General features: G+C 45.3%; 1 protein-coding gene and 1 long non-coding RNA gene across 7 annotated transcripts in view; one reads left to right on the top strand and one right to left on the bottom strand.

Moving 5' to 3' along the window:
* Positions 1-24,524, top strand: part of DISC1 (DISC1 scaffold protein) — a 355,616-nt gene that overhangs the window by 25,388 nt on the left and 305,704 nt on the right. For 4 of the 5 annotated variants that reach the window (XM_040464922.1, XM_040464924.1, XM_040464925.1 and 1 more), the window contains exons 2-3: positions 17,686-17,766; positions 23,064-24,055. In XM_040464922.1, the coding sequence (XP_040320856.1) occupies positions 17,686-17,766; positions 23,064-24,055 (1,073 nt within the window). The remainder of the gene's footprint in view (positions 1-17,685; positions 17,767-23,063; positions 24,056-24,524) is intronic. The other variant, XM_040464923.1, reaches the window with a different exon arrangement.
* LOC121023185 (uncharacterized) lies at positions 9,264-15,583 on the bottom strand. 2 transcript variants are annotated; one of them, XR_005787276.1, is made up of 3 exons: positions 15,110-15,583; positions 14,730-14,905; positions 9,264-11,264 (listed from the first exon to the last, which is right to left on the bottom strand). It is a non-coding gene; the product is annotated as an uncharacterized LOC121023185 (long non-coding RNA). The 2 variants fall into 2 exon arrangements; XR_005787275.1 differs by lacking the exon at positions 15,110-15,583 and having other exon boundaries at positions 14,730-15,044.

Here is a 24,524-nt window from a genome sequence, read left to right as displayed (position 1 = left end):
TTCTTTGATTGTATCTTTGGTACCCTATTTGTTTTGTCTTCTTGAGGGATACCTGTCATCCACAAGCTTGTTGTCCTGTATGTGTATTATTTTCTCTTTAATAATTTTTTTCTTTCCCTTGCATTTTGTCATTTTCTCAAACTGACATTCCAAGTTATTGACTCAGTTTTCAACTGGAATGGTACTTCTTGTTGCTTCTGAAATGGCTTCGTTTTATGAATGAACTGAACAGAACACTTGGGCAGGCATCAGCTAGCCAGTGGGAAATCTTCTTAGATTATTGTTTTCTAAAAATTTTAATGTTTCTCAAATTAACAGTTGGACAGCAGCTGCTTTCTTCCAAACTCATTCTTGCACTCTTCTTTTTTTCTGAGTGGAGTATCTTGGAAAAATACTTCGCTTCTCAAGAACTGGAGAGGAATGTATTAATCTTGGTGTCTGCTATTAATTTCAGCCAAATTTTACAGTATTTGGCAGATATCCCTCATAGGATGGAGATGCAACTTAGTGTAAAAACCATGGCCCTGGAGCACTGTGTTGGTTTTAATTTCTGCTCTGTCAGTCGCCAGCCATGTGAGCTTGGGCAAGTTACTTAACCTCTTGGTTGCCCGCTTTTCCTCGTCTGTAGAAAAAGGCTACTCATAGGGCTGGTATGAGAATGAAATGAATTAATATTTGTAAAATGTTGATAGCAGTGCCTGGCACAAGTGATAAATGGGCATTTTATAAGGGCATATTAAATGAATGTGGCATGTGATCATGCATTGTCAATAAAGTTTTTTCCCCAACTTCTCATGCTTTGTCCATTTTAGTGGGCTTCACAGAAGTGCAGTTAACTTGCCTTTATTCCATTCCTTGCTCCAGAGGTTGCCTGATTTGTTTTGGTCATAACATGTTTGTTTGAACATTCATTTGGAATTGTATGCAGGATACGTGTCTGGCTGACTAATCAATAGCTCTTAGATTCTACTTTTTCCCTTCGTGAAGCCAGATCACTTGTCAATCTGTGGTACTTAGTAGGGCCATGATTTCTTAAAACCCACTGAATATATTTCTGGGATCATGTCCGTGAGTTCCTTTAGTACTGGATCATAATTTATCCGCCCTCATTTGGGGACATGAACTCGTTTGAAGTGGCTAGGTGTTCTCTTTCCATCTTTTTGCCTCTCTTGGGCTTCAGTTCCTCCTAAATTATGCTACCACTATCCTTTCCAATCTGAAGATCATTTTCTTTAATAGAGGTTAAGGCTGAACATCTGAGCTATGTAATTCTGCCCTGTCTTCTCTTTTATCTATTACCGTTGTGTCCTAACTTGGGGGCCTGTCTCCACCTGCTTAACTTTCTTGCCTAGGTTTTGTTTGTTTGAAACACACATATTTTGCTATTCTGTGGCATGGATTTTTTACTCTGCGCTTCTTGGTTCTTTGGCTGTTCTAATAATCAAATTAACATAGGGCAGATTAATAGGAGAAAAGCAAATTTAATTGTGTACATAAGGGGGCCCCAGCAGAATATGAGACCCATAGGCAACCAGGCAGTTAGGCTTATATGCCATTCTGAGCTAAGGAGAAGGGGGTGGGGGTCTGGGACCACAAAATGGAGGGAGGCAATTTACAGGTTGCCATGCAGAGACAATGGGACCCAGAGAGGTATTTGATCGCTAGGCCCTACTCACTTTCCCACCTGCTTACCACACCTGCTTACCTTACCTAGCCCTGATTCTTGGTGGTTGCCTCTGGTGATAGTTCTCTTCCTGGATCAGACCCTCTACCTAAATTCTTTTAGGCAGTTAAGGAAGAGGTAAAAGTTTTTCTTGATTCAGTTGAGTCTTGATTGCCTTCAGCTCAAAATAATCCATGTGCTAAAGTAGCATATTTTGGGGAGATTTGTTCTGAACCTCTTCACTGTCCTTAGCATATCTACAGAAGGTGTAACTCATTCTGGCCTTTAGTATTTTTGACTTTTTCTCATTTCTTTGTAACCCATTTGTCCTTATTCCTTGTTATTTCCTTTCTGTTGATCTTTTTTTTTTTTTAATTAGGTTTTTATTCCAGTACAGTTAACATACAGTATTGTTTGGTTTCAGGTGTACAATATAGTGATTCAACAATTCGATACTTCACTTAGTGCTCATTATGATAAAAGTACTCTTTAGTCCCCATCACCTATTTCACCCATTCCCCCACCCGCCTTCCCTCTGGTAATTATCAGTTTGTTCTCTAGAGTTAAGGGTCTGTTTCTTGGTTTGCCTGTCTCTCTCTCTTTTTCTCTTTGCTCACTCATTTTATTTCTTAAATTCCACATTTGAGTGAAATCATATGGTATTTGTCTTTCTCTGTTTCACTTATTTCACTTAGCTTTATACTCTCTAGCTCCATCCATGTAGCAAATGCCAAGATTTCATTCTCTTTTATGGCTGAATAATATTCCATTATCTTCTTTATCCAGCCATCTATCAATGGACACTTGAGCTGCTTCTGTAATTTGGCTATTGTAAATAATGCTGTGATGAACATAGGGGTGCATGTATCCCTTTGAATTAGTGTTTTTGTATTTTGGGGGTAAATACCCAGTAGTGTGATTACTGAATTGTGGGGTAGTTCTATTTTGTAAGAATGTTTATTTATTTATTTTTGGGGGGGGGGAGGGAGTGACTGGGAGAGGAGCAGAGAGAGGGAGAGAGAAAATCCCAGTAGGCTCCAGCATGTCAGCAATGTGGGGCTTGATCTCATAAACTGTGAAATCATGACCTGAGCTGAAATCAAAAGTTGGTTGCTTAACTAACTGAGCCACCCAGGTGCCCCTAGGGTACTTCTATTTTTAACTTTTTGAGGCAACTCCATTCTGTTTTCCACAGTGGCTGCACCAGTTTGCATTCCCACCAAGTGCACAAGGGCTCTTTTTTCTCCTTGTGAATACTTGTTGTTTCTTGTGTTTTTGATTTTAGCCATTCTGACAGGAGTGAGGTGAATCTCATTTTAGTTTTGGTTTGCATTTCCCTGATGATGAGTGATGTTGAACATCTTTTGTTGTGTCTGTTGACCATCTGTGTGTCTTTGGAGAAATGTCTGTCCATGTCTTCCCATTTTTTTTTTTTACATACTTATTTATTTATTTACGTATTTAATTTAAATTCAAGTTAGTTAACATATAGTGTAGTATTGGTTTCAGGAGCAGTATTTAGTGACTCATCACGTCTATATAACACTCAATATTCATCCCAACAAGTGCCCTCCTTAATGCCCATCACCCATTTAGCCCATCCCCCCTACCTACCTCCCCTCCAGCAATGCTCAGTTTATTCTCTGTATTTAAGAGTTTCTTATGGTTTGCTTCCCTCTGTGTTTTTCTCTTATTTTCTTGTTCCTTCCCTTCCCCTACGTTCATCTGTTTTGTTTCTTAAATTACACATATGAGTGAAATCATATGATATTTGTCTTTCTCTGACTGACTTATTTCACTTTTCTGCTCATTTAAAAACTGTTTATTTTTTTGAAATAGAGAGAGAGAGCAAGATGGGGAGAGGCAGAGAGAGAGGGAAAGAGAAACCCCAAGCAGGTTCCATGTTGTCAGTGCAGAGCCTGACGTGGGGCTCATACTCACAGACTGTGAAGTCGTGACCTGGGCTGAAACCAAGAGATGACACTTAACCGACTGAGTCACCCTGGCACCCCCTACTCATTTTTAATTGGATTTTTTTTTTTTTTGGTGTGGAGTTGTGTTCTTTATGTATGTAGGATACTAACCCTTTATCGGATATGTCGTTTGCAAATATCTTCTCCAATTCCATAGGTTGCCTTTTAGTTTTGTTGGTTGTTTCCTTTGCTGTGCAGAAGCTTTTTATCTCGATGTGGTCCCACTTGTCTGTTTCTGCTTTTGTTTCCCTTGTCTCAGGAGACATATCTAGAAAATATCTAGAAAAATGTTGCTATGACTCATGTCAGGGAAATCACTGCCTGTGCTCTCTTCTAGGATTTTTATGGTTTCAGGTCTCCCATTTGGACCCTTAATACATTTTAAGTTTATTTTTGTGTATGGTGTAAGAAAGTGGTCCACTATTATTCTTTTGCATGTAGTGGTCCATTTTTCTCAACACCATTTGTTGACAAGACTGTCTTTTTCTCATTGGATAGTCTTATCTCCTTTGTCGAAGACTAAATGGCCATATAATCATAGGTTTATTTCTGGGTTTTTTATTCTGTTCTGTTGATCTGTGTGTCTGTTTTTGTGCTAGTACCATGCTGTTTTGATTACTACAGCTTTGTAATATAACTTGAAGTCCAGAATTGGGATACCTCCAGTTTTGTTCTTTTTCAAGATTTCTTTGGCTATTTGGGATCTTTTGTGGTTCCATACAAATTTTGAATTATTTTTTAGAGCTCTGTGAAAAATGCTGTTGGTATTTTGATAGGGATTGCATTAAATCTATAGATTTCTTTGGTGAGTATAGACATTTCAATAATTTTTGTTTTTCCAATCCATGAACATAGAATGTCTTTCTATTACTTTGTGTCATCTTCAACTTCTTTCATCAGTGCTTTACAGTTTTTAGAGTATAGGTCTTTCACATCTTTGGTTAAGTTTATTCCTAGGTATTTTATTATTATTTTTGGTGCAATTGTAAATGGGATTGTTTTTTTAATTTCTCTTTCTGTTGCTTCATTATTGGTGTGTAGAAATGCAAGAGATTTCTGTACATTGATTTTGAATCCTATGACCTTACTGAATTCATTTATGAGTTCTAGTTCTTCTTCTTCTTCTTCTTCTTCTTCTTCTTCTTCTTCTTCGCATAGTCTTTAGGGTTTTCTATACATTGTATCATGTGCTCTGCAAACAGTGAAAGTTTTAGTTCTTCCTTACCAATTTGGATGCCTTTTATTTCTTTTTCTTGTCTGATTACTGTGACTAGGACTTCCAGTACTATGTTGCACAAAAGTGGTGAGACAGGACATCCTTGTCTTGTTCCTGATCTTAGGGGAAAAGCCTCAGTTTTTCACCAGTAAGTATGGTGTTAGCTGTGGGTTGTTCATATAAGGCCTTAATTATGTTCAGGTATATTCCTTCTAAACCTACTTTGTTGAGGGTTTTTATCATGAATGGATGTTGTACTTTGTTGGCTGTATTCTCTGCATCTATTGAAAGGATCATATGGTTTTTACCGTCTTTTCAATTGACATGACGTGTCACATTTATTGATTTGCAAATATTGAGCAATACTTGCATTCCAGGAATAAATCCCACCTGATTGTGGTGAATGATATTTTTAATGTATTGTTGGATTTGGTTTGCTAATATTTTGTTGAGGATTTTTGCATCTGTGGTTCATCAGAGATATTGGCCTGTAGTCTTCTTTTTTTGTAGTGTCTTTTCTGGTTTTGGTATCAAAATAATGCTGGCCTCATAGAATAAATTTGGAAGTTTTCCTTCCTTTTCTATTTGTCTGAATAGTTTGAGAAGGATAGATACTAATTTAACTCCAACTTGACCTGGTCACTTTTTCCAGAGGTTTCCTTCCTTTGCATGTGAAGGATACATTTTGTGTGGCTGTCAGATTAAATTTGATGCCATCCGCTGTAGAGAATCTTTAATAAGCAGCCTCTGTTTGAAACCAAACCGGCTTCAGCACATTTTCAGCTTGGAAAGCTTTTGTGTAAAGAGCGTTGTAAATCATGCAAGTTCGTTAAGTTTGGACATTATTGCTGTGCAGGTTTCGTCTTAGAGTTTTTAGTAATCTACTTTTTCTGGAATATTTTATAGATAATCACTAAATACCATTGAACAGTTATCCTTTGGAGGATTACATCTGAGAGTTAGGTCCTGTAGACTCCTTAGGAGTTAAATCCCAAGCTCTTAGAGACCTGTACTTATCCAAGACTCTCATACAGAAAGTCAGTGTTTGTTGCCTATAGGGAAGGGTTGAGGCTGAGAGGGAGGCCAGACTTCCTGGGCTCTGGTCTCGGCTCCAGCACTGGCCAACTGTCTGACTTTGGACAAATTACTTCTCTGCTGTAAGCCTCAGCAATCTTATTCTGGAAACAGTGACGATAATCCTTACCTTATTAGGTTTTGGTGAGGATTAAATGACATAAAAATATGTTAAATCCTTAGAATGTGCCTGGCACCTTGTAGATACTCAGTGAATGTTGGATGAGTTAATGGACACCAGTTATGTCAAATGCATCAAGCTAGTTTTGATGTTTATTTTCAAATCCTTGCATTCTGAGTTGTCTTCTAGATCACATTTGTTATGTGTATCATAAAGTCTTATAATTTGGGGGTAGGTGGTAGTGTGGACTGAATATCGTGGGCAGTAACTAGGCTGTTACAATAACTATATTGGAGCCATAAACTATTGGGATAAGACTCGGCTATCAATCTTAGAAATAGCATTAGAAGACTCTTCGTTTCTGTAGCACTTTCTGGTTTACAATGTGTTTTCTCATGTCCTATCTCATTTAAACATGTAGAAAAAAATGCAGTGTAAAGAAACAATTTTCTTTTTTTATAAGGTTCATTTATTTATTTTGAGAGAGAGAGTGCATGCATGTACACGCATGAGGGTGGAGGGGTAGAGAGAGAGAGAGAGAGAATCCCAAGAAGGCTCTGTGCTGTCAGTGTGGAGCCCACTGTGGGGCTTGATCCCATGAACTGTGAAATCATGACCTGAGCCAAAATCAAGAGTTGGATGCTTAACTGACTGAGCCACCCAGGCACCCCATAACTGCCTTTCTTTATGTTTCAGCATCAGGCTGGGTCTGACCCTGGTATGCAGAATCAGATCGGTGGTCTGGGATGCCATCAGACAGCTCTTTGTGGCATATTGGAGCATTTGTTGGGTACATAGAGTATCCAGCACTATGCTAAGCTCTAAAGGTGGTTATAAGAAAAAGAGCTTTTTTTAAAAAAAATGTTTATTTATTTTGAGAGAGAGAGAGAGAGAGAAACAGGCACAGAGAGAGAGAGAGAAAGAGAGGAAGAGAGAGAGAGAATCCCAAGGCTCCACGCTCAGCACAGAGTCTGATCTCATGTCTGTGAGATCATGACCTGAGCGGATATCAAGAGGCAGATGCTTGACCAACTGAGTCACCCAGGAGCCCCAAGAAAAAGAACTTTGAACTTCTGTGGCCATGTGTATTTAGTTCTGCTTAAGAACATAGTTAGGGGGCGCCTGGGTGGCTCAGTTGGTTAAGCGTCCGACTTCAGCTCAGGTCATGATCTCACGGTCCGTGAGTTTGAGCCCCGCGTCGGGCTCTGGGCTGATGGCTCAGAGCCTGGAGCCTGCTTCCGATTCTGTGTCTCCCTCTCTCTCTGCCCCTGCCCCGTTCGTGCTCTGTCTCTCTCTGTCTCAAAAATAAATAAAACGTTAAAAAAAAAAAAAACATAGTTAAATGAATTTGTAGTCAATGTAATTATAAAGCCTGATGGCCTCAAACATTCCACAAATAACCTTGAAACTCAACTTCTAGAGGGTGAGGATTTGTGTGGTGTCCCCGATGCCCCTTTGTTTCTACCCTGCCCTGACCTCCATCCAGACTTACCCCTCATTGTAATTCTGTCTGGCTCTCCCCCAAGATTATTGTATAATTGAAAATATGCCCACAGACATAATCTCTGGATGAGGAGATTTAAAACAAAGCTGATCAGAGAGTTCCAGTTGTAAGCATGTGAAAAGAATCTCTCTAAGAGATGTTCTTGATAATGAAAAGCTGAGAACCGTGATGCTCTGCACACAGCTTGTGGAGATTTATATGGAATAGTGTGTGCATCTTGCTGTTGGGCTACTCCTGACCCTAAAGTGGTGTATCTTGCAAAAATGACGCGTCTGTTTTCCCTTGGATGATCGCTGGGCTCTGAGGTTCCTCTCCCTGCCCCTTACCCCTGCCCTGACCTAACACACTTCTAGTGTGGCCTTGCTCTAGTGTGTCTCTGGTTGTTAATGCTCATTCTCAGAGTCAGGGAACTAGGTGAGAAGAGGATTTTATATGAAAACAGTGGTAGGTTGATTTTTTGACCTCAGAAAAAGAGTTCACTTTATAATCAGACATATATGCTCTTTATAGATATTCCCTTCACACACACATTTGCTCTCAGAATTTCCTCAGCCAGGATGTCCCCCCAGGTGACTGCATCCTTAATGGCTCTGCCATGAAGGAGAACTGCAGAGAGGTCCATGCACGCCATTGGCTGCATCCGTCAGAGGCTCGCTGGTTGAGGATTTACTCTTTGTCTTGTTTTCCATCCTTAAGGACTCTTCTTTGGTCCCTTACCCCCCTTGTGACGTCCTTCCCCCCTGAGCTGAAATTCCTGGTCCTGGTAACTGTGGGTGTTCTGCAGGTGTGCCATAGTTCTCTTCTCCCCTTTTCTCTGATTGTTTAGTTGAATTACTTCTCCTTTGTCATCATTGGTAACAGTTGTATGTGAGTCACCCTTTTAGGGACATTTTTAGGTCTAGATGCTACTATCATCCATTATATTGAAGAGGATAGTGCCAAGGGGACAGGAAAGAGCCCTGCATCAAAGATCTGGGACTCTCCCTGTGGTCAGTCATCCATTCAAAGTCCAGGACCCTTTGTCCTGGAACTGTCCTTCACTAGCTACAAATCCACCTGCTTGTCCTGCCTTCAGCCTCTACTTGTACACAGGGCAGCTGGGAGAGGCCTTCTCAGATCCTTCGGGTCAAGTCCAGACATTTATGTCTACGCTTTTCTTCTGACTTATGATTCCTGACGTATAGTAGAGTTCTCACTAAATGCTATGGTCTTTTCCCCTTTCTTATTTCCCGTTGAGATAAAATACAGTCAGTTTGGTGTGATTTATTTTCAGTAAGCCCATGTAGTCCCTTTTCGTTTGTAAGCACTCACAAAATACCTTATTATGAATCTTCGGAAACTTACCAGGTGTCTGTGTCATGCTCATTGGTTTGCCATCACTGGACTTCAGTCTGCAGGAATGACCTGTTTCCCCTTTTGGAACACGGGAGGGTGTTTGTGTGTCTCCAGTTTGTTGACATGTCCCCTATCCTCCCGGGTTCGTCCAAGATGACCACAGCAATTTCCCAATCTCGTTTTCATCTTCCTTCGGTATCAGTGAATTAAAGCCAATTTATTACCCAGAATTGCCTCATTTATTTCAAAATAGGCTGTGTGCAAAGGAAGCTGTATTCCCTTAGTGGGAGCTAACTCAAGTTTTAAAGCCCATTCTAGAGAAAAACAGACGTATCTAGTTTGTGTTAGCTGTTAAAAACCTTTTTTTAAAAAAAAGAAATAGGCCTTTGGATGTTGCTTCAGGGTGAGAAAAATAGCCTGAAGACTGAAAAGGTAAATGAGGAGAGAGAAGGGAAAACCCTGAATCTGAGTGTTTAGAGTGTGTGAAATGTCACTCTTTGCCTTAACTGCTCCCCTAAGGAAAATGAGGAGGTTTTTAAAGCAGTTCTTGGTCAAGGAATGTACATGCAGAGGATTTCTGTAGCTCTAGGGGAAAATATAGATCTACTAAAATTTTACTAAGTTTCTTTTATTTGTCAGAGATTGCTTAAAGGTTGTCTGATATTTTGGACCTTTTTTTCCGTGGACTTTTATGTCTTAACGCTCACCCACTTATTTTCTCTTTCTACCCTCTTAAGAAGGTGAGACAAAAAAATACCCCAAACAAAACTAACTCTGAAGCAGACTGTTGAATAACAGATTCCACTCCCCATCTCCACCCCCAAAAACCTCATGTACACGAAGGAAGACAAGGGGAAAATGAACAGTTCTTTTAAAGACTGTCCACGAAAATTCTGAGATGTTATAAGCATTCAGCAGTAACTCTAGATGCTGGGAAGAACTTGGGGAAAGAGACTAAAATTTATTGAGCATGTGTTGCCACTTGCCACAAGCTATGATGGCTTTTGCCAGTTCACGTTGGTGATTTTATTGTGTCCTCAGAACGGTCCTTCAAGGTGTGGAGGTTATGCCTGTTTTACACCCGAGTGCACTGAGGCTCCACATGCTAAGTGACTTGCTCAGCATCACTCAGATGGGAACTGACAGAGGCAAGATCCAGTCCTTCCTTGTGCTATCAGACCCTCTCTCTGAATATTAAACTGGTAAACCTCATGCATAACGGATGAAATTAGTCATTTACAGAGGTAACTCAGGGCTTGTCTGTAAATGTCCTACGCTCCCAGGGGACTTTGCTGTGATCTCCAGGCAGGGCTGCAGTGAGATTGTAAATAGGAAAACTGACATCTGAACCATGGCACCGGTCTTATCTGAAGAAAGAGCACTATCAGAGAGGGCTGATCGGGATGGAGCCGTAAACAGGAAGGCAGAGAGGAAGAACTTGTTGTTTCTGCCCTGCTTCTCCTGGGAAGGGTGGCGAGAACCAGTGAGGAAAGGTGCCTCACTGTCCTGTGTGGCAGGCAGGCAGCTTCGTGACGTGAAGATGCTTGCTCCACTGTCCTGGTCGATGCCAGCAGGTGTGAGATTGCGGCTATGCTGAGAGAAGGTGGTGTGGACACGTGGCTCAGAGTGCAGGCTCTCGAGGGCCTGCACCTTGCAAGGAAGGGTCGAGTAACATTTCCAGATGAGAAAGCTGAGACTCGGGGAAGGTGACCTTGGACGAGCCAAAGAGGGGCAGTTTAACTTCAGAACGCTCTTGAGAACATCATTCACGTCACCTCGGGGATGTTCGGCAGTAGCTTGTCTTCTGGTGGATAGTTGATGGTGGACACCAGGTCGCATGGGTGACTTGAGCTCACAGAGCTGGGCACTGTCACAGCTTACCGGTGAGTGTGTGCCCAGTGGGGCAACCATCCCTCACCGACGCACACCCACCTGCCGGGGAGCACGGCCTCGGATTGCGGGCGTGACTTCCCCTGCTTGCTGTCTGGCGGTGTGCCCGGCTGTGCTACCCGCGGCTGTGTCCTCACCACAGGCGAATCCTAGCCCTCAGGGGAGCGGCCAGCGCCTCGGGCTCTTTGCCTCCTCTGGCAGATGGCCCTGATCTGAGTGCACATGTGGTATCTATCTGAGAGGAGTGACTGGTGGAGACGGGAGCATCTCATCTTAATAATTTAAAAATCATAAAATATGCCACTTTGGGAACAAAAGCTTTCAAAAGGAGTTTAGTGAGGGTGATTAGTCACTTTCCACAGTGTGGAAACATATTGCTGTAACCAAAGCGTGCTTCAGACACTTGAGCATCAAAGCATCTGCGGGGCTTATTCTTAGTGGTAAAATGTATTGCTTTGTTCGAGATCATTCCACAGTAACGAGGCACTCTAAAGGCAAGAAGAGACAGGAATTCTTTATAATTAATTTGCACTGCATGAATGTAAATGGATACTTGAAAAAAGTTTGTTCTCTTAAATATCCTAAGTATTCCCCAGTGTCATCTTCCGAATTAGTGTTAAAGTATTACTGTTTAGACAAACCCTTCATTGGTGGGTAGCATGAAGGTTACCTCCAGTCCACCCCTGCCTCGTTATCATCAACTCCAAATGTCATTTGGATTTGAATGAGTCAGAGAGATTTGAGCTTTCTGGATGTAGTCATGGCCTCTTAAAACTGGATGCTATATATAGCATCTCAATATGAAGTGAGACTAGAGAAGTTTTTTTTTTTTTCAACGTTTTTATTTATTTTTGGGACAGAGAGAGACAGAGCATGAACGGGGGAGGGGCAGAGAGAGAGGGAGACACAGAATCGGAAACAGGCTCCAGGCTCCGAGCCATCAGCCCAGAGCCTGACGCGGGGCTCGAACTCACGGACCGTGAGATCATGACCTGGCTGAAGTAGGATGCTTAACCGACTGCGCCACCCAGGCGCCCCGAGACTAGAGAAGTTTTATAAAAGAGGAATCCTCAAGTGTAGACAAAAGGCAATCATATTCTATTAAAATATATTTCCTTATATCTCAGACCCAGGTTGAGATACAGGTCCCCCTCAGCACCTAGCCGCATGCATATGGAGTCCAGATCTTTATGCCACAGGAGTTGTATAATGCTGATCTCTCTTTTATTCCCTCGGACCAGTGCGCCAAATTTCCATAGTGAAGTGTGGGGAAAAAAAGTACCGGATTTCCTCCTGTTTTCTAATAGGGCCATTGAGCAGTACATTTGCAATGCTATAATTGTATCATTTTTAAGGTCAGGCATTTAGAGTGGCACAAACCTTTGATGTGGGCTTAAATTCTGAGTATTATAAAAATTTAGTGCCAAGTAGGGACTTCCTTGAAAGACGCTCCAGTCTCCAGGGCACTACTTATGTGCAAAGTGCTGACAATTTGGGATCATTTTTTAATAAACATATCGCAAATTTGGCACACAAAGCGGGGCATTTAGAAAGCCATGAAAATAAGCCCCATGCATAAAATATGGCATTAAAAAGGTAACTGTGAACTTTGCAGATGAACTAGCATGAAAAAAAGCAATCTTTTGCTAGGGTGCATGTGAGAGCTTGCAACTCTTTGCTGCACGACTAAGAGCAGGAACTTAAGTTGTTTGGTTGTTTTGAAATAACAGCTACAAAGAGGGCTCCTTCTGGTTCATCCATATTTTATTAGGGCAGCAGTTAAAAAATTCATTAGAGACACCCATCTGTAGCTAGTAGCACTCTTGAGGGGGGTTCAGATGGCGATCAGAGTTTTGAGTAGCACTTTACATGAAAAGAAAAAGACAATCGTTTATAAGAATTAATAGCACTGCGGAGAGAGGTTGTTCAGTGACTTCAGAGCAAACGCTTTCACGTGGTCTGTGAATCTCTTGCTGCTAAATTCCTCAACCACTTGCTTCAGCTGGAGGAAGTAAATCCAGGCGTAGAAAGAAAAGAAAACAGAACACAGAAAAGTGGATCAGAGAGGTAGGAAGGTATTGGTTGGCAAGAGAGTATAGGTTGTGACTTTGTGCTGGATGGTGTGTGTGTGTGTGTGTGTGTGTGCGCACGCGCGTGTGCATGAGAGAGGGAGAGAGACAGAGAGACAGCGAGAGAAGAGAAAGAGAAAGACAGAGACAGGGAAGGACAGAGAGAGAGACACACACACAGAAAGAGACAGAGAAAGAACAGATCGCTATTGGCCTCTAGGAGTCTACTAACAGTACAGAAAAAGGCTTAGAGTCAGGCCTGAGGCTGCTTTGCTTTAGATTTGCCTTGAACTCTGCCTCCAGGTGCCCATGTCCAGGTGTCTTTGCTTCAGGATGATATTCTTGCCTTTATTCCTGAGTTGAAAATAAAAACAGCTTTTGAATGGTTACTCTGTGCCAGGCATGGTGTAGGGCAGTGAAGTTCATAATCTTATCTCTCTCTCCAGCAATTCCATGAACTAGAGCCCCCTTTAAGGAACAAGACAATGCAAGCAGAGAGGCTGGTGAACAGCATTCACCGAGAACTGGGAGAGCTACATTTTAAACTCCAGCAGTCTGTCTCCAGAGTCCATAACCTTTCCTAGTGCAAGGTACAGGTCCATAAACCGTGTGTGCACACTTGTGTACCTGTTTTTTAAATAAGTTTTTTTTTTTTTATTTTGGAATACTTACAGATTTATAGAAGAGTTGCAAAGACATGACAGGGTTCTTTTTCCTCAGTTTCCCCTAATGCTAACAGCTTGTATAATCATGGCACAGTTATTACATCTCAGAAATGGACACTGGTACAGCGAACTAAACTACAGATCTAAATCAGATTTTCCACCAATATCCTTTCTTTGTTGCAGGATCTAGTCCAGAATCCACAGTGCATGTTGCATGCGTGGGTTTTGGCCCTTACACTCCAGAGTGGGCTGAATGTTGACCTGCTGTTTGGCCCCCCCGCTCCCCTCCCTGCGTCTTAGGGAAGTGAGACCGCTCACAGCAGCTGCTTGCCTCCTGGCCCCTTCCTTGTGGGAGAGCATGTTGTGGGGCCCAGGACTCCCACTGTTTGACTGAAAGTGGGAGCCTTATCCAGGCTAGAAGATTTAGAACAGATGTACGGGGACATATTTTAACTTCAAGCCACACTTTGTCCACGTGTAGAGGCTCACAGCTAACAGCCACATTTCAAGAAACAAAAAAGTTGAAGGGAAAGAGAAGATTCTGCAAAGCAACATTCTCTGTGGTGTGGCGAACGTTGTTTATGACGCACTTGGATTCTGAGCACACCAGGATGTTAAATAGGACTTTCTCCTAGAGCAGAGGTTCCCAGGCCTGGTTTCCCACTGGAATCCCACTGGGGGCACTGAGTCTCATGCCTCAACATTGTGATTTCATCAGCTTGGGACTTTGGAATTTTGGAAGGATACCCCAGTGACTCTGCTGGGCAGCCAAGTTTGGGGACCATTCAGTGTTTCCACTGGAGAGCTAAAACTGAGGACAAGAGGTGACTAGTGTCCACACACCAAGAATGGTGCCAGACGCATCGGGCTGCACGTGGCAACACCGATATCCCACAGCCCACACGTCCTGGAGCCCACATGGCTACCCTCAGTCATTTCCAGTCACTTCTTTCCCCCAGCTTCCTCTTTTTCCAGAATTCTTCCTTAGGTGGCATCACAGGCTCGTATGGATTTCCACCAGCCAACTGTGCTTCCCCTCTCTTCTCTCCAGCACAGGGCCCTGCCTTGGGCTCCAGCCCCACCTGTCTGCCACCTGGGCTCCTCACAGCCTGCTGTCTGCCTCCTTCTCCACAGGGGCCACGCCTGCCTGGGCCCCAGACATTTTGAACTTCTTTGAGCTGTTGCCTCCATTCCTTCCCTCCACTGACAGTGACCTCACCTCCTTTATGGCCTCCGTAGCCTCAGTCTTTCAGTTCGGCGGCAGGGTCAGCTCCTCCACGAGGCCCTTCCCTCCCTCCTGTGGTAGGATTGCTTCTGGCCCATTCTGCATCTGCTTGTTGACGTTTCTGCCTTGTCCACCGAGCTGTGAGCCCCTTGAGGGCAGGGACTGTGGCACTGAAAACGCATTACAGACTACCTCACAGTTATAAAAATTCTGTTATTCATAGGTTGCATATATTGTCGGCGCCCACGTAACTACCACCCGCTTGAGCGATGGAACGTTACCCTTGAAGTCCCTCGTGAATCATGTCCCCTCCCCCAGCCAGCTTGTGCTGTGTCTATCATTCTTTTGCTCATTTTTGTACTTTTAGCACATACCTGTCTCCTGTGTTCCAGGCAGTGCCATCTTGTCAGTTTCCTTGACTCAGTCAGGGCTGACATTCTTGCCAGTTACGCCACAATTCTGGGTGGAACCTGTCCCTTTTGACTGTGAGGCTATTATAGGAAGTGATGTCTGCAGCTTGGGAGTCCAAATGCTGGCATCTGGGTGACCACGAGGCTGATAGGAAACCAGACAGAGCTTTGCTGTCACAAACTCCCAGCGGCTGGCTGCGAGGGCTGTGCCCTGCAGACCTGTCTGTACCCGCAGTGCATGTGGCTTTGAAGATTATGGAAATGCTAGATCACGGTGAAGTGGCTGTGCTCACCACGAGCAGCTGGTGAACAATCCCATCTAGGAAAACAATCTGTCTTTCAAAGGGATGGAGAGTGTCAGCTTGTGAAGAACAACATGTCAGCAAGCCTGTGGTGATAATTTTGCTGGGAGAATTCATTGACAAGAGCACTCGCTCGGCCCCCGATCGTTGGTGTGTCTACACACTGCTTGGGGAAGGGGGGTAGAGGGTGGGAGACTGTGCTGACAGCACAGAGCCTGACTTGGGGCTCGAACTCACAAACCTCAAGGTCATGACCTGAGCCCAAACCAAGATTTGGTTGCTTAACTGACTCAGCCACCCAGGCATTCCTGTGTGGTGTCTTCTAACTGTTCTCCTGGTGGCCTCTCTTGCTTCCGTGTGGTCCCTTCTCCACAGAGTGATCTGTCAAAACGTGCAGATCTGATCATGCCCCTCCCCTGCTTCAGGTCGTTCAAAGACCGTCCATCCCTCTCCAGGCAAAGGCCCAGGCTGGATGTGGCCAGGACACACAGCGGCGTCCAGCTCCGTCCCGCCCCTGCCCATCAGCAGTGTCCTCCACACCACGCCACCAGCTGGCCTTGTTCCTTCCTCTCTGGCTCTTCCCCGCAGCGTCCCTTGTGACCTCTACACCTCTTGCTCATCTGTCAAGCTCAGCCAGATGTCACTCAGAGACCCTGCCAGACGAAGCCAGGTGCCCCATTCAGCACCATGGCTCAGCACCATGGACCTGTCCATCCCCCCGCCGCCAGACCTACCTGTGTGCATGTTTGATTCCTCTCTCTGCTCCCCCAAAGATGGCAAACCACAAGCAGACAGGGCCATGTGTGCCTGCGTGCTGTGCTTTCTCTAGGGTGCGGTTTGGGTTCTCTGAGAGGCGGACATCAAGACAGAGTGAGACATGCAGGAGGTTGGGTGAGGGAGCTGCCCGTCTGTGCAGGGTAAAGGAGGGGAGGAGCGCCTGGGTAGCCCAGTTGGCTAAGCATCTGACTCTTTAAAAATTTTTTTGTTTTAAATGTTTACTTATTTTTGAGAGATAGAGAGAAACAGAGCATGAGTGGGGAGGGGCGGAGAGAGAGGGAGACACAGAATCCAAAGCAGGCTCCAGGCTCTGAGCTGTCAGCACAGAGCTGGACATGGGACTTGAACTCACAGACCCCAAGATCGTGACTTGAGCTGAAGTCTGACGCTTAACCCACTGAGCCACCCAGGTGCCCCAAGTGTCTGACTCTTGATTTCCACTCAGGTCATGATCTCACGGTTTGCAGGTTCGAGCCCCACGTTGGGCTCTGCACTGACAGTGCGAGCCTGCTTGGGATTCTCTCCTCCTCTCTCTCTGCCCCTCCTCTGCTCATGCGCTCTCTCAAAATAAACAAACTTTTTTTTTTTTTTTTTTTTTTAAAGGAGGGGAGCAGGAACAGGCAGGGAAGCTGCAAGGGAGGTGGGAGGAAGAAGGTCTCAGACCACAGCACAGACCTGCTCCTTAGAGTTGCCCTGTGTCCCAGAGGCCTCTAAATCACCCTTCTTCTCGCCAGTCCCAAGAGATGTTTGTTTGGGGTGACATGAATTCAGGAGTGTTCTGGAGTTCATAGAGCCTCTGCTTTGCTGAAGGGCAAAGAACTGTGAGGTAAACCAACAAAGCCAACTAGATTACCCCATTCATCTAATGTCAGATTGAGTTCTCCCTCTTCTGTGATGGAAGCATAACATCCCGTCCTGGGACATGGCTTACATCCCTTGCAAGCTGTTAGGTCACAAACGTGGGGGTGCTGTCTTGCTCACGTCCGCATCCCACACAGAATCTAGCATTCAATAAGGAATTGTATTAAAACAGATCGCACGGTTAAAATGGAAGCGCCATAAATGTTGATTTATTCCACACTAGGACTCTCCCTGCTTGCTAGAAGCTTCTCACAACAACCCGAAGTGACTTCCGAATCCTCAAGTGCTCTCTGAACTATCGAAGAAAGATGAACTCGTGCTCAGCAGAGTGTTTGTGTTTTAGTGTGTATATGATTGGATTCTGATTCTTTGAAAACAAGCTAATCCACAGGGATGTGTGGTTTCTTTACGATTCAGAATCTTTGGTTAACCTGAATGTTTTAGAAAAGACTTCGGCCTCAACCATGACAAATAGGATTAAAATTCTTTCCATGAGAAGAATACATTCATTTATGCTTCCACACTGTACATTTCTATCCAAGTCGTGTTTTGTAAAGTCTTATGTGTCTATTCTTCTCTGACTATTCTCTGTGTTCTCAGCAGTGGCCCCGAGTGCCCGTATTTCTTCTTCGGGAGACAGACATGCTTTCCCCACAAGGCCCTGGGATCATCAAATCATTGGTGAGTCACCCAAGCCCACATGGGCACTTCATGTAGGTTTGAACTTTGGGTCTTGGTTTTAAGTTCTTCCAAGTAAATTCACATGTATCGTGTTTTCTTAAATTACATATTTTAGATTTCCTATTTAAAAATAAATATTATCTGGCCAATGTGTATTGGAATGCCTTCTCTGTACACTAGGATTTTTAGGGAATTGTAAGGGTATCAGGAAGCTTATATAGAGCATAAGAGGGGAACGGTTTATATACACCGAAGAAAATAGCAAGCAGTGCTGGGTGTTAGTTAGTAGAGGGGCAGGAGTGATGTGGACCGTTGTTGAAGCCCTGTGAACTGGGTGATCAGGACAAGGGAGCTGATGGGGAAGGGCGTTGGAAGCTGAAGGGTGGGAAGGATTTGTCCGGAAGAAGGAAAGCCCTAGAGACAGGTAGATAGGATTCTCTCTGATCTGACTGGTTGACTAACCTAGGTTTCCCCCAGTTTTCCCCATAAGTTAGATAAGCTCATGTTTCCAGACACCTTATTTGGACTGTGTGTAGAGGCCTTCTGACACCTGGGTCTATTCTAAGCTCTTGTCTTTCACTTGCTTCCAATCCCAGAGCTCACTGGGCTGGAGGGGGGGTGGAGTTGGGGGTTCTGCACAACCAGGGACCGGCAGGTCTATGTTCCTCCCCCCAGCGTCTACTATGGAGTGGGAGGCTGTGAGGGACGGAGAAGGCCACGTGAGGCACCTCTCCCTCCTCAGCCTGTCCAGGGCCAGACGGGCAGAATGCAGCCATCTCTGGGTGAAAGAACAGAAGGCACAGCTGGTTTCCCTGGCCAGCTCTCAAAGCCTGAGTGCACTTCGGGCCTCCCTGCACCTTACCGTGTTTTACTTCCTGCCTGCTCCACCCTGAAGTTAGGTGTTGGGAACGAATGTTGTCCTCCAAGGTCTGAATGTGTCACAACCCTTCCTTAACTGCAGGCAGGGCATGATGGACGGCTTGGGTTTGAACAAATCTAAGATGTAGTATCTCAGCCTGGATATATGGTAATCATTGATTTCTCGCCAGAGGGGACATCATACATTTCTTCAAAAATTAAAAATTGAAAAAAAAAAAAAGTGAAAAAAGGGGACTTCGCATACAGGGAACTGGGGGTCTTTTCTAGAAGTTTCAGAGCTGCCATCTGCCCAATGTGGGTTTCTTCTAATCCTTCTAGCTCATTCCAGAAGTGCCCTCCAGATCCGGCTCTCCTGCGGGTTAGGGTTCATAGAATGTGGTGGTCCCTGCCTCCTGGGCTGCCCTCTGAGAAGGCCCACGCTGGGAGATGGGATGTATGAGTGGTCCGGTGGGTGCAGGAGCTGGGCCATCCACACACCAGGCCCTCCTCTCTCATACCCACATTTGGTGAGCATTTTTCTCATGTCTGGTCTTCTTGGCTTGTTGTTCATGCAGCACGGTGGCCCCCTGACATCTCACCAGAACCCAGTAAGAACGTGGGTTCCCATCCGGTAGCTGCTTTGTGCAGCATCTGTAACCTGGCTTAGGGGGATTTCAGAACCCTCGGTTGAGTAGCTTTAGAAAAGGCTCATCTAGCTGTAAAAGAAATGACATTTCAAAGAAATTATTTTCCCCTTGGCATCGCTGTTTCGACTTTAGAAGGGTTATCTGGGAGACAATTACCTTGCATTAAAAAAAAATAGTTAAAAGTCTTTTTAAACCAGAAGACAATATAGGTATCACAGGACTCCTTTCTCAAGGTAGGAAATTGCTGAGTTGTTTTCTGTTGGTAATTGGAGCCAGAATTCAGTGTTCTCCCTACTGCCTTTGGGATTCACTGTATGGGCATATGAGAGTTAGCCCCTGTTTTTAGCCAACCCCTGCTCCCTCCTGAGCTCCCACGGCCCCATGAATCCTCTTCTTCTTGTGATTGGGGCCCTAACATGCAGGGGACATCCTCAGATGGTGACACCCCTGAGGGAGAGAATGGGAGGCCCTTTGGGCCACATAGCATGGTGATCCAATTTGACCTCTTTAAACATTTAAAAAAATTTTAATTGGGATAAATACATAGAACATAAAATTTACCCCCTTAGCCATTTTTAAAAATGTGTATTTTTGAGAGAGAGAGACAGAGAGAGAGAGAGAGAGAGAAAGAGCATGAGCTGGGGAGCATGAGCAGAGAGAGAAGGGGACAGAGGATTTGAAGTAGGCTCCACCTTGACAGCAGAGAGCCTGACATGGGGCTTGAACTCACAAACCATGAGATCATGACCTGAGCTGAAGTCAGAGGCTTAACCAACTGAGCCACCCAGGCGCCCCTACCCTCTTAGCCATTTTTATTAAGTGTATAATTCAATGGCATTCACATTGTTGGGCGACTATAGCCCCATCTGCCTCTAGAACTTTTTTGTCTTCCAGACTGAAACTCTGTCCCCAGGAAACACCAACTTCCTCTTCCCCAGCCCCTGGCCACCACCCTTCTACTCTCCATCTCTGTGAATTTGACTGCTCTAGACACCGTATATAAATGTATATATGTATGTAAATACAGTATTTAGTATTTGTCCTTTTGTGACTGGCTTATTTCATTTAGCATGATGGCCTCAAGGTTCATCCAAGTTGTTATAGCCTGTGTCAGAACTTCTTCCCTTTTTAAGGCTGAATACTATTCCATTGTATGAATTGACCACATTTTGTTTATGCATTCATCAATACTTAGGTTGCTTCTACCTTTGGCTGTTGTGAATCATGCTGCTACGAACATGGCTGTACAGATATCTCTTTGCGACTCTGCTTTCAATTCTTGTGGACAGATAATGAGAAGTGGAATTTCTGGACCATGTAGTAATTCTATTTTTAACTTTTTGAGGAACTGCCATGCTATTTTCAGCTGCACTGAAAACATTTTACATTCCCACCAACAGCACACGCTAGGTGCAGTTTTTCTACATTCTAATCAACATTTGTTATTTTCTGATTTTTAAAAATCATTTTCAAATTCATAATTTTTTTAAGTTTTAATTTAAATTCCAGTTAGTTAACCTACAGTGTAATATTAGTCTCAGGTATACAATATAGCGATTTAATACTTCCATACATGACCCAGTGCTCATCACAAGTGCCCTCCTTAATCCCTGTTGGTGTTCTTTCTTTTTCTTTTTCTTTTTTCTTTCTTTCTTTCTTTTTTTTTTTTTTTTTTTGATAGTAACCATCAGAATGGGTGGTCCAATTTGGCCTATTAATGATTCCTTCTAAACATTTTCTGTACATTTTCATCATGTCCATTTCTACTGATTCCAACTTTGCATGCCCTCTGTCAACAAAAAGAAAGTCAATCTTTCTTCTGACTTCCTGTCATTTCAAGTTCTCATCCTAAGTGATATACTTGGAGGCAAAGGGTATAGGAAGAGCATGTGTTTTAGAACCAGATAGGCCTTCGTTCATGCATCCCTCCCTCCCTTCATCCATGCATCCATTAATTCATTCGCCTTTTATCAAGCAACTTAAATGCAGGGCATTGTGCTGGTTTATTGTCTCGTAATGAGCAAAACAGGCTTTGGTAAGCTATGATCTGGGAGTTCTGGGGCAAGTTAAAATTCTGAGCTTTAATTTTATTATTTATAAAATGAAAATGGTATCATGCTCCTAGGGTTGTATGTTACATACTTCCTTCCTTTACCCTGACTTCCTCTCCCACCCTCATAGCCCTTACATTCCTCCCTTCACTGCCAGCTTCCAGAATCCTATGGACACGGGTGGTATCAGCCCTTCCCCCGGACCAGGCAGTTGGCACGCCCGGTTGGCAAGAGAAGACACTGGCTGAACACGTCTTGGGCTCTCTTGTCCTTTGATGCTCAAATTCAGGGAACAGGTGGCCCATGGGTCATTGCGCTCATGTCCCCAGGGATTATCACTGACACCCATTCCAAAGACTGGTGTGTGCCACGATCATAACACACGGAGAGCCTAAATGCCTAGCACTTTCCATTTACCATGACAAAGATCCTGGACCTGTCCATGCTCTGGGGGCAGAGCAGGATGCGTGGGCCTGGTGTGAAGCTGTGTTTCACTCCTCACCACAGACCGTAGTATACCTACAACTGTGCTCAAGTACTGCCTGGTGTTACCTGTATGCTTTCCATCTCATCTGATTCATGCTGTGGCAGAGAGCCCGATGACAGCACCGTGTGGGCCTGGAGAATCGGGAGACTTTGACATTGGCCACTCAGTCACTTGCAGGGGTTTCTGGAATATCCATTTCTCCGTGTGTCAGTGTGCTTAACTGTAAAAAGAAAGTTATAATTCCTGGTTTGGTTGATTCACAGGATTTTGGTAGGGAGCAAGAGAAATTAATGTGGATGATGTACTTATTATGAGTAACAACATCCTATGCAGTGTAAAAATAATAAGTAGCCCTTTATCATACTTACTACCAGTGGCAAGCGCTGTTCTAGGCTGTCTCGACATAGTAACTCATTTAGTTAAATGCTCACAAACCACCCTGTGATGAGACAGGTACTAGTAATATCTCCATTTTCCTGATAAGCCAACTGAGGCACAGAGAGGTTAAGTAACTTGTGGAAGGTCACAGCCAGCAAAGGCACATCCAGGTTTTGAGCCAGGCAGTGAGGTGCCTGAGTCTATGTTCTCATCTGCTCTACGATCCCGCCTGTGAGGTGTTAGCGTTTTTTACCGTTTCTGTTCCTTTTGCAGAGCTGGTTTGTAGAGCATGTCAGGCAGGGCCTCCTGTGATCCACTGTGTGAGAGGAACTGATGGGGATAAGCTGTGTCCCAGCTGGCTCTCCATGGTCCAGAGGCACGGGGGACATGGACAGCTCAGATAGTGAAAACTCACATACTGTTCAATAAGTAGCTAGAATAAGTGATCGCATCTCACTTTGAGGAGTGTGCTGGCATTTGCTTTCCAATCGCTTGCTTTCCAGGCCCACTCTGGGATAAAAGTGCTGATGTGCCTAAAAGCCCAACAGGCAAGATGCCGGAGGGGTTCTGAAGGAGCCGCCGAGGTTGTGTCTCCACTGGGCCTGCTGACGTGCTGGCATAACTCAAAGCAACGCCAGCTGCTCTGCTAAACAGAAGAGCTGAGGTGCTGTGTTGCTTCTGCACGTTCGAGGCAAGCACTTGGAGGGAATCATGAGAATTTTCGTCCCGGGTTGGCCCTGTGACCACTGAGCCAGCATCTTCTTTGACAGATGCACGGAGCGGTGACCTCTAAACCTAGGATGCTCTCCAAATGCAGTTCCAGCTGAGCCAGTGAGATTTGCATGTTTATGGTGCTGTTTTCTCTCTTCCTCCCAGGCAGCCGGGATTGCTTACCACCTGCAGCGTCTTTTCGGAGGAGGCGGCTGGCACGGAGGCCGGGCTACATGAGAGGCACAGCTGGGCCCCAGATCGGGTTTCTCTACCCAGCAGTGGCCACTCCGTTACGGGCCCAGGGAGCGGCGTGCGGGGAGGAGTCCCTCCAGTCTGAGTCCAGGGCCAGACACTGTGGCCTTGAACTTGGAGGCCAGTGGCAAGGCCCCTCTGTTGGGAGCCCAGCAGCCTCGTCTCTGACCATTGTGGGCCACCCAGGCCTGGCTCTGACCGCTGTGAGGGGACCCTCGGGGCTCTTTGGGATTCAGCTCAGAGCTGACACCAAACTACCTGCCAGGCTCACCAGGTCGTGTGGCCCTGGGGACACTGGGTGGCAGGGGGCGCTCCCACCCATGGACAGTTCTGAGGCCCCAGGCCCTGGCCGGGAAGCTGCCAGTGGTGAAAGAGCAAAGGGCACCTGGACAAAAGGCTGTCTGTCCTCAGAGGAGGGGAATGGCAGCAGGTGCAACCTTGAAAGTGGCCCCAGGGTCCCCTCTGCCCCGGCCGGCTCTCAGGATGGCTTCACCTCCAGCTTTAGCTTCATACGGCTCTCGCTCAGCTCTGCTGGGGAACGTGGGGAAGCGGAAGGCTGCCTGCCATCCAGAGATGCTGAGGCCCCTTGTCAGAGCCCCGTGGAGACGGAAGCCAAGGACGCCAGCTTGGACAGGCCCCACGCACACCCTCGACTTCTCTCTCCCCACTTCAACGTCAAGGCTGCTCAGAGCCTGGCCGACCCTGCCCAGATGGCAGCAGGCAGCCCCCGGCTGGAGTGTGAGACGCGTTCTTTACCGGACGTGGACACTGCCTCCTCCTGTCCCCTGGTCCCCTCGTGGTCAGAGGGCAGCGGCGTGGGGGATGCTCCCCGTTGGGAAACACTACTCAGGAGGTGCGAGCCTGTGCTGCTGGACTGCCTGCTGAGTGACCAGAGGCAGCTGGAGGTTGGTGTCTTCTGGCCGCTGGGGCCCGTGATTGTCACAATCCTGGACCCCTTTGGTAACTGGCTGCAAAAAGATGTTGCTGCACTCCTGTTTCTTCTCTTTCAGTTTGAACACAAATCTGTTCTCATTCTCATCTTCTCTGTCACGCGGATGCTCAGATTCGCTCTCTCTTGGGCTGTACGTTCCTCTGCAATTCCTGGCCTGACGGATGTGTGGTTAGCTCTGCCCAGCTCTGCTTTGAAACAGGGGCCCCGGGGGGCTGGGGAGCTGGAACTGGCTGGTGTGTGGGGGGGAGCGGCATAAAGACAGCGATGCCCCATGTTGGGGAAGATGCCGGGCGTCGTTTGCATTTACTGTACTCACTGTATTCCATCCTGCCCCGGTGGGAACTGCCTGCCACAGTCAGGAGACCTCGCTCCTGGTCATTACATCTCTTGGACTCTCAGTTTCCTTATTTAGAGATGGTGAC

Source organism: Herpailurus yagouaroundi, unplaced genomic scaffold (genome assembly GCF_014898765.1).
Source record: "Herpailurus yagouaroundi ecotype Mexico unplaced genomic scaffold, PumYag 530, whole genome shotgun sequence".
In the NCBI taxonomy this organism is placed as follows: Eukaryota; Metazoa; Chordata; class Mammalia; order Carnivora; family Felidae; genus Herpailurus; species Herpailurus yagouaroundi.
Note: the sequence above shows the minus strand (reverse complement) of the source record. Positions and strands in the feature narration are given on the sequence as shown.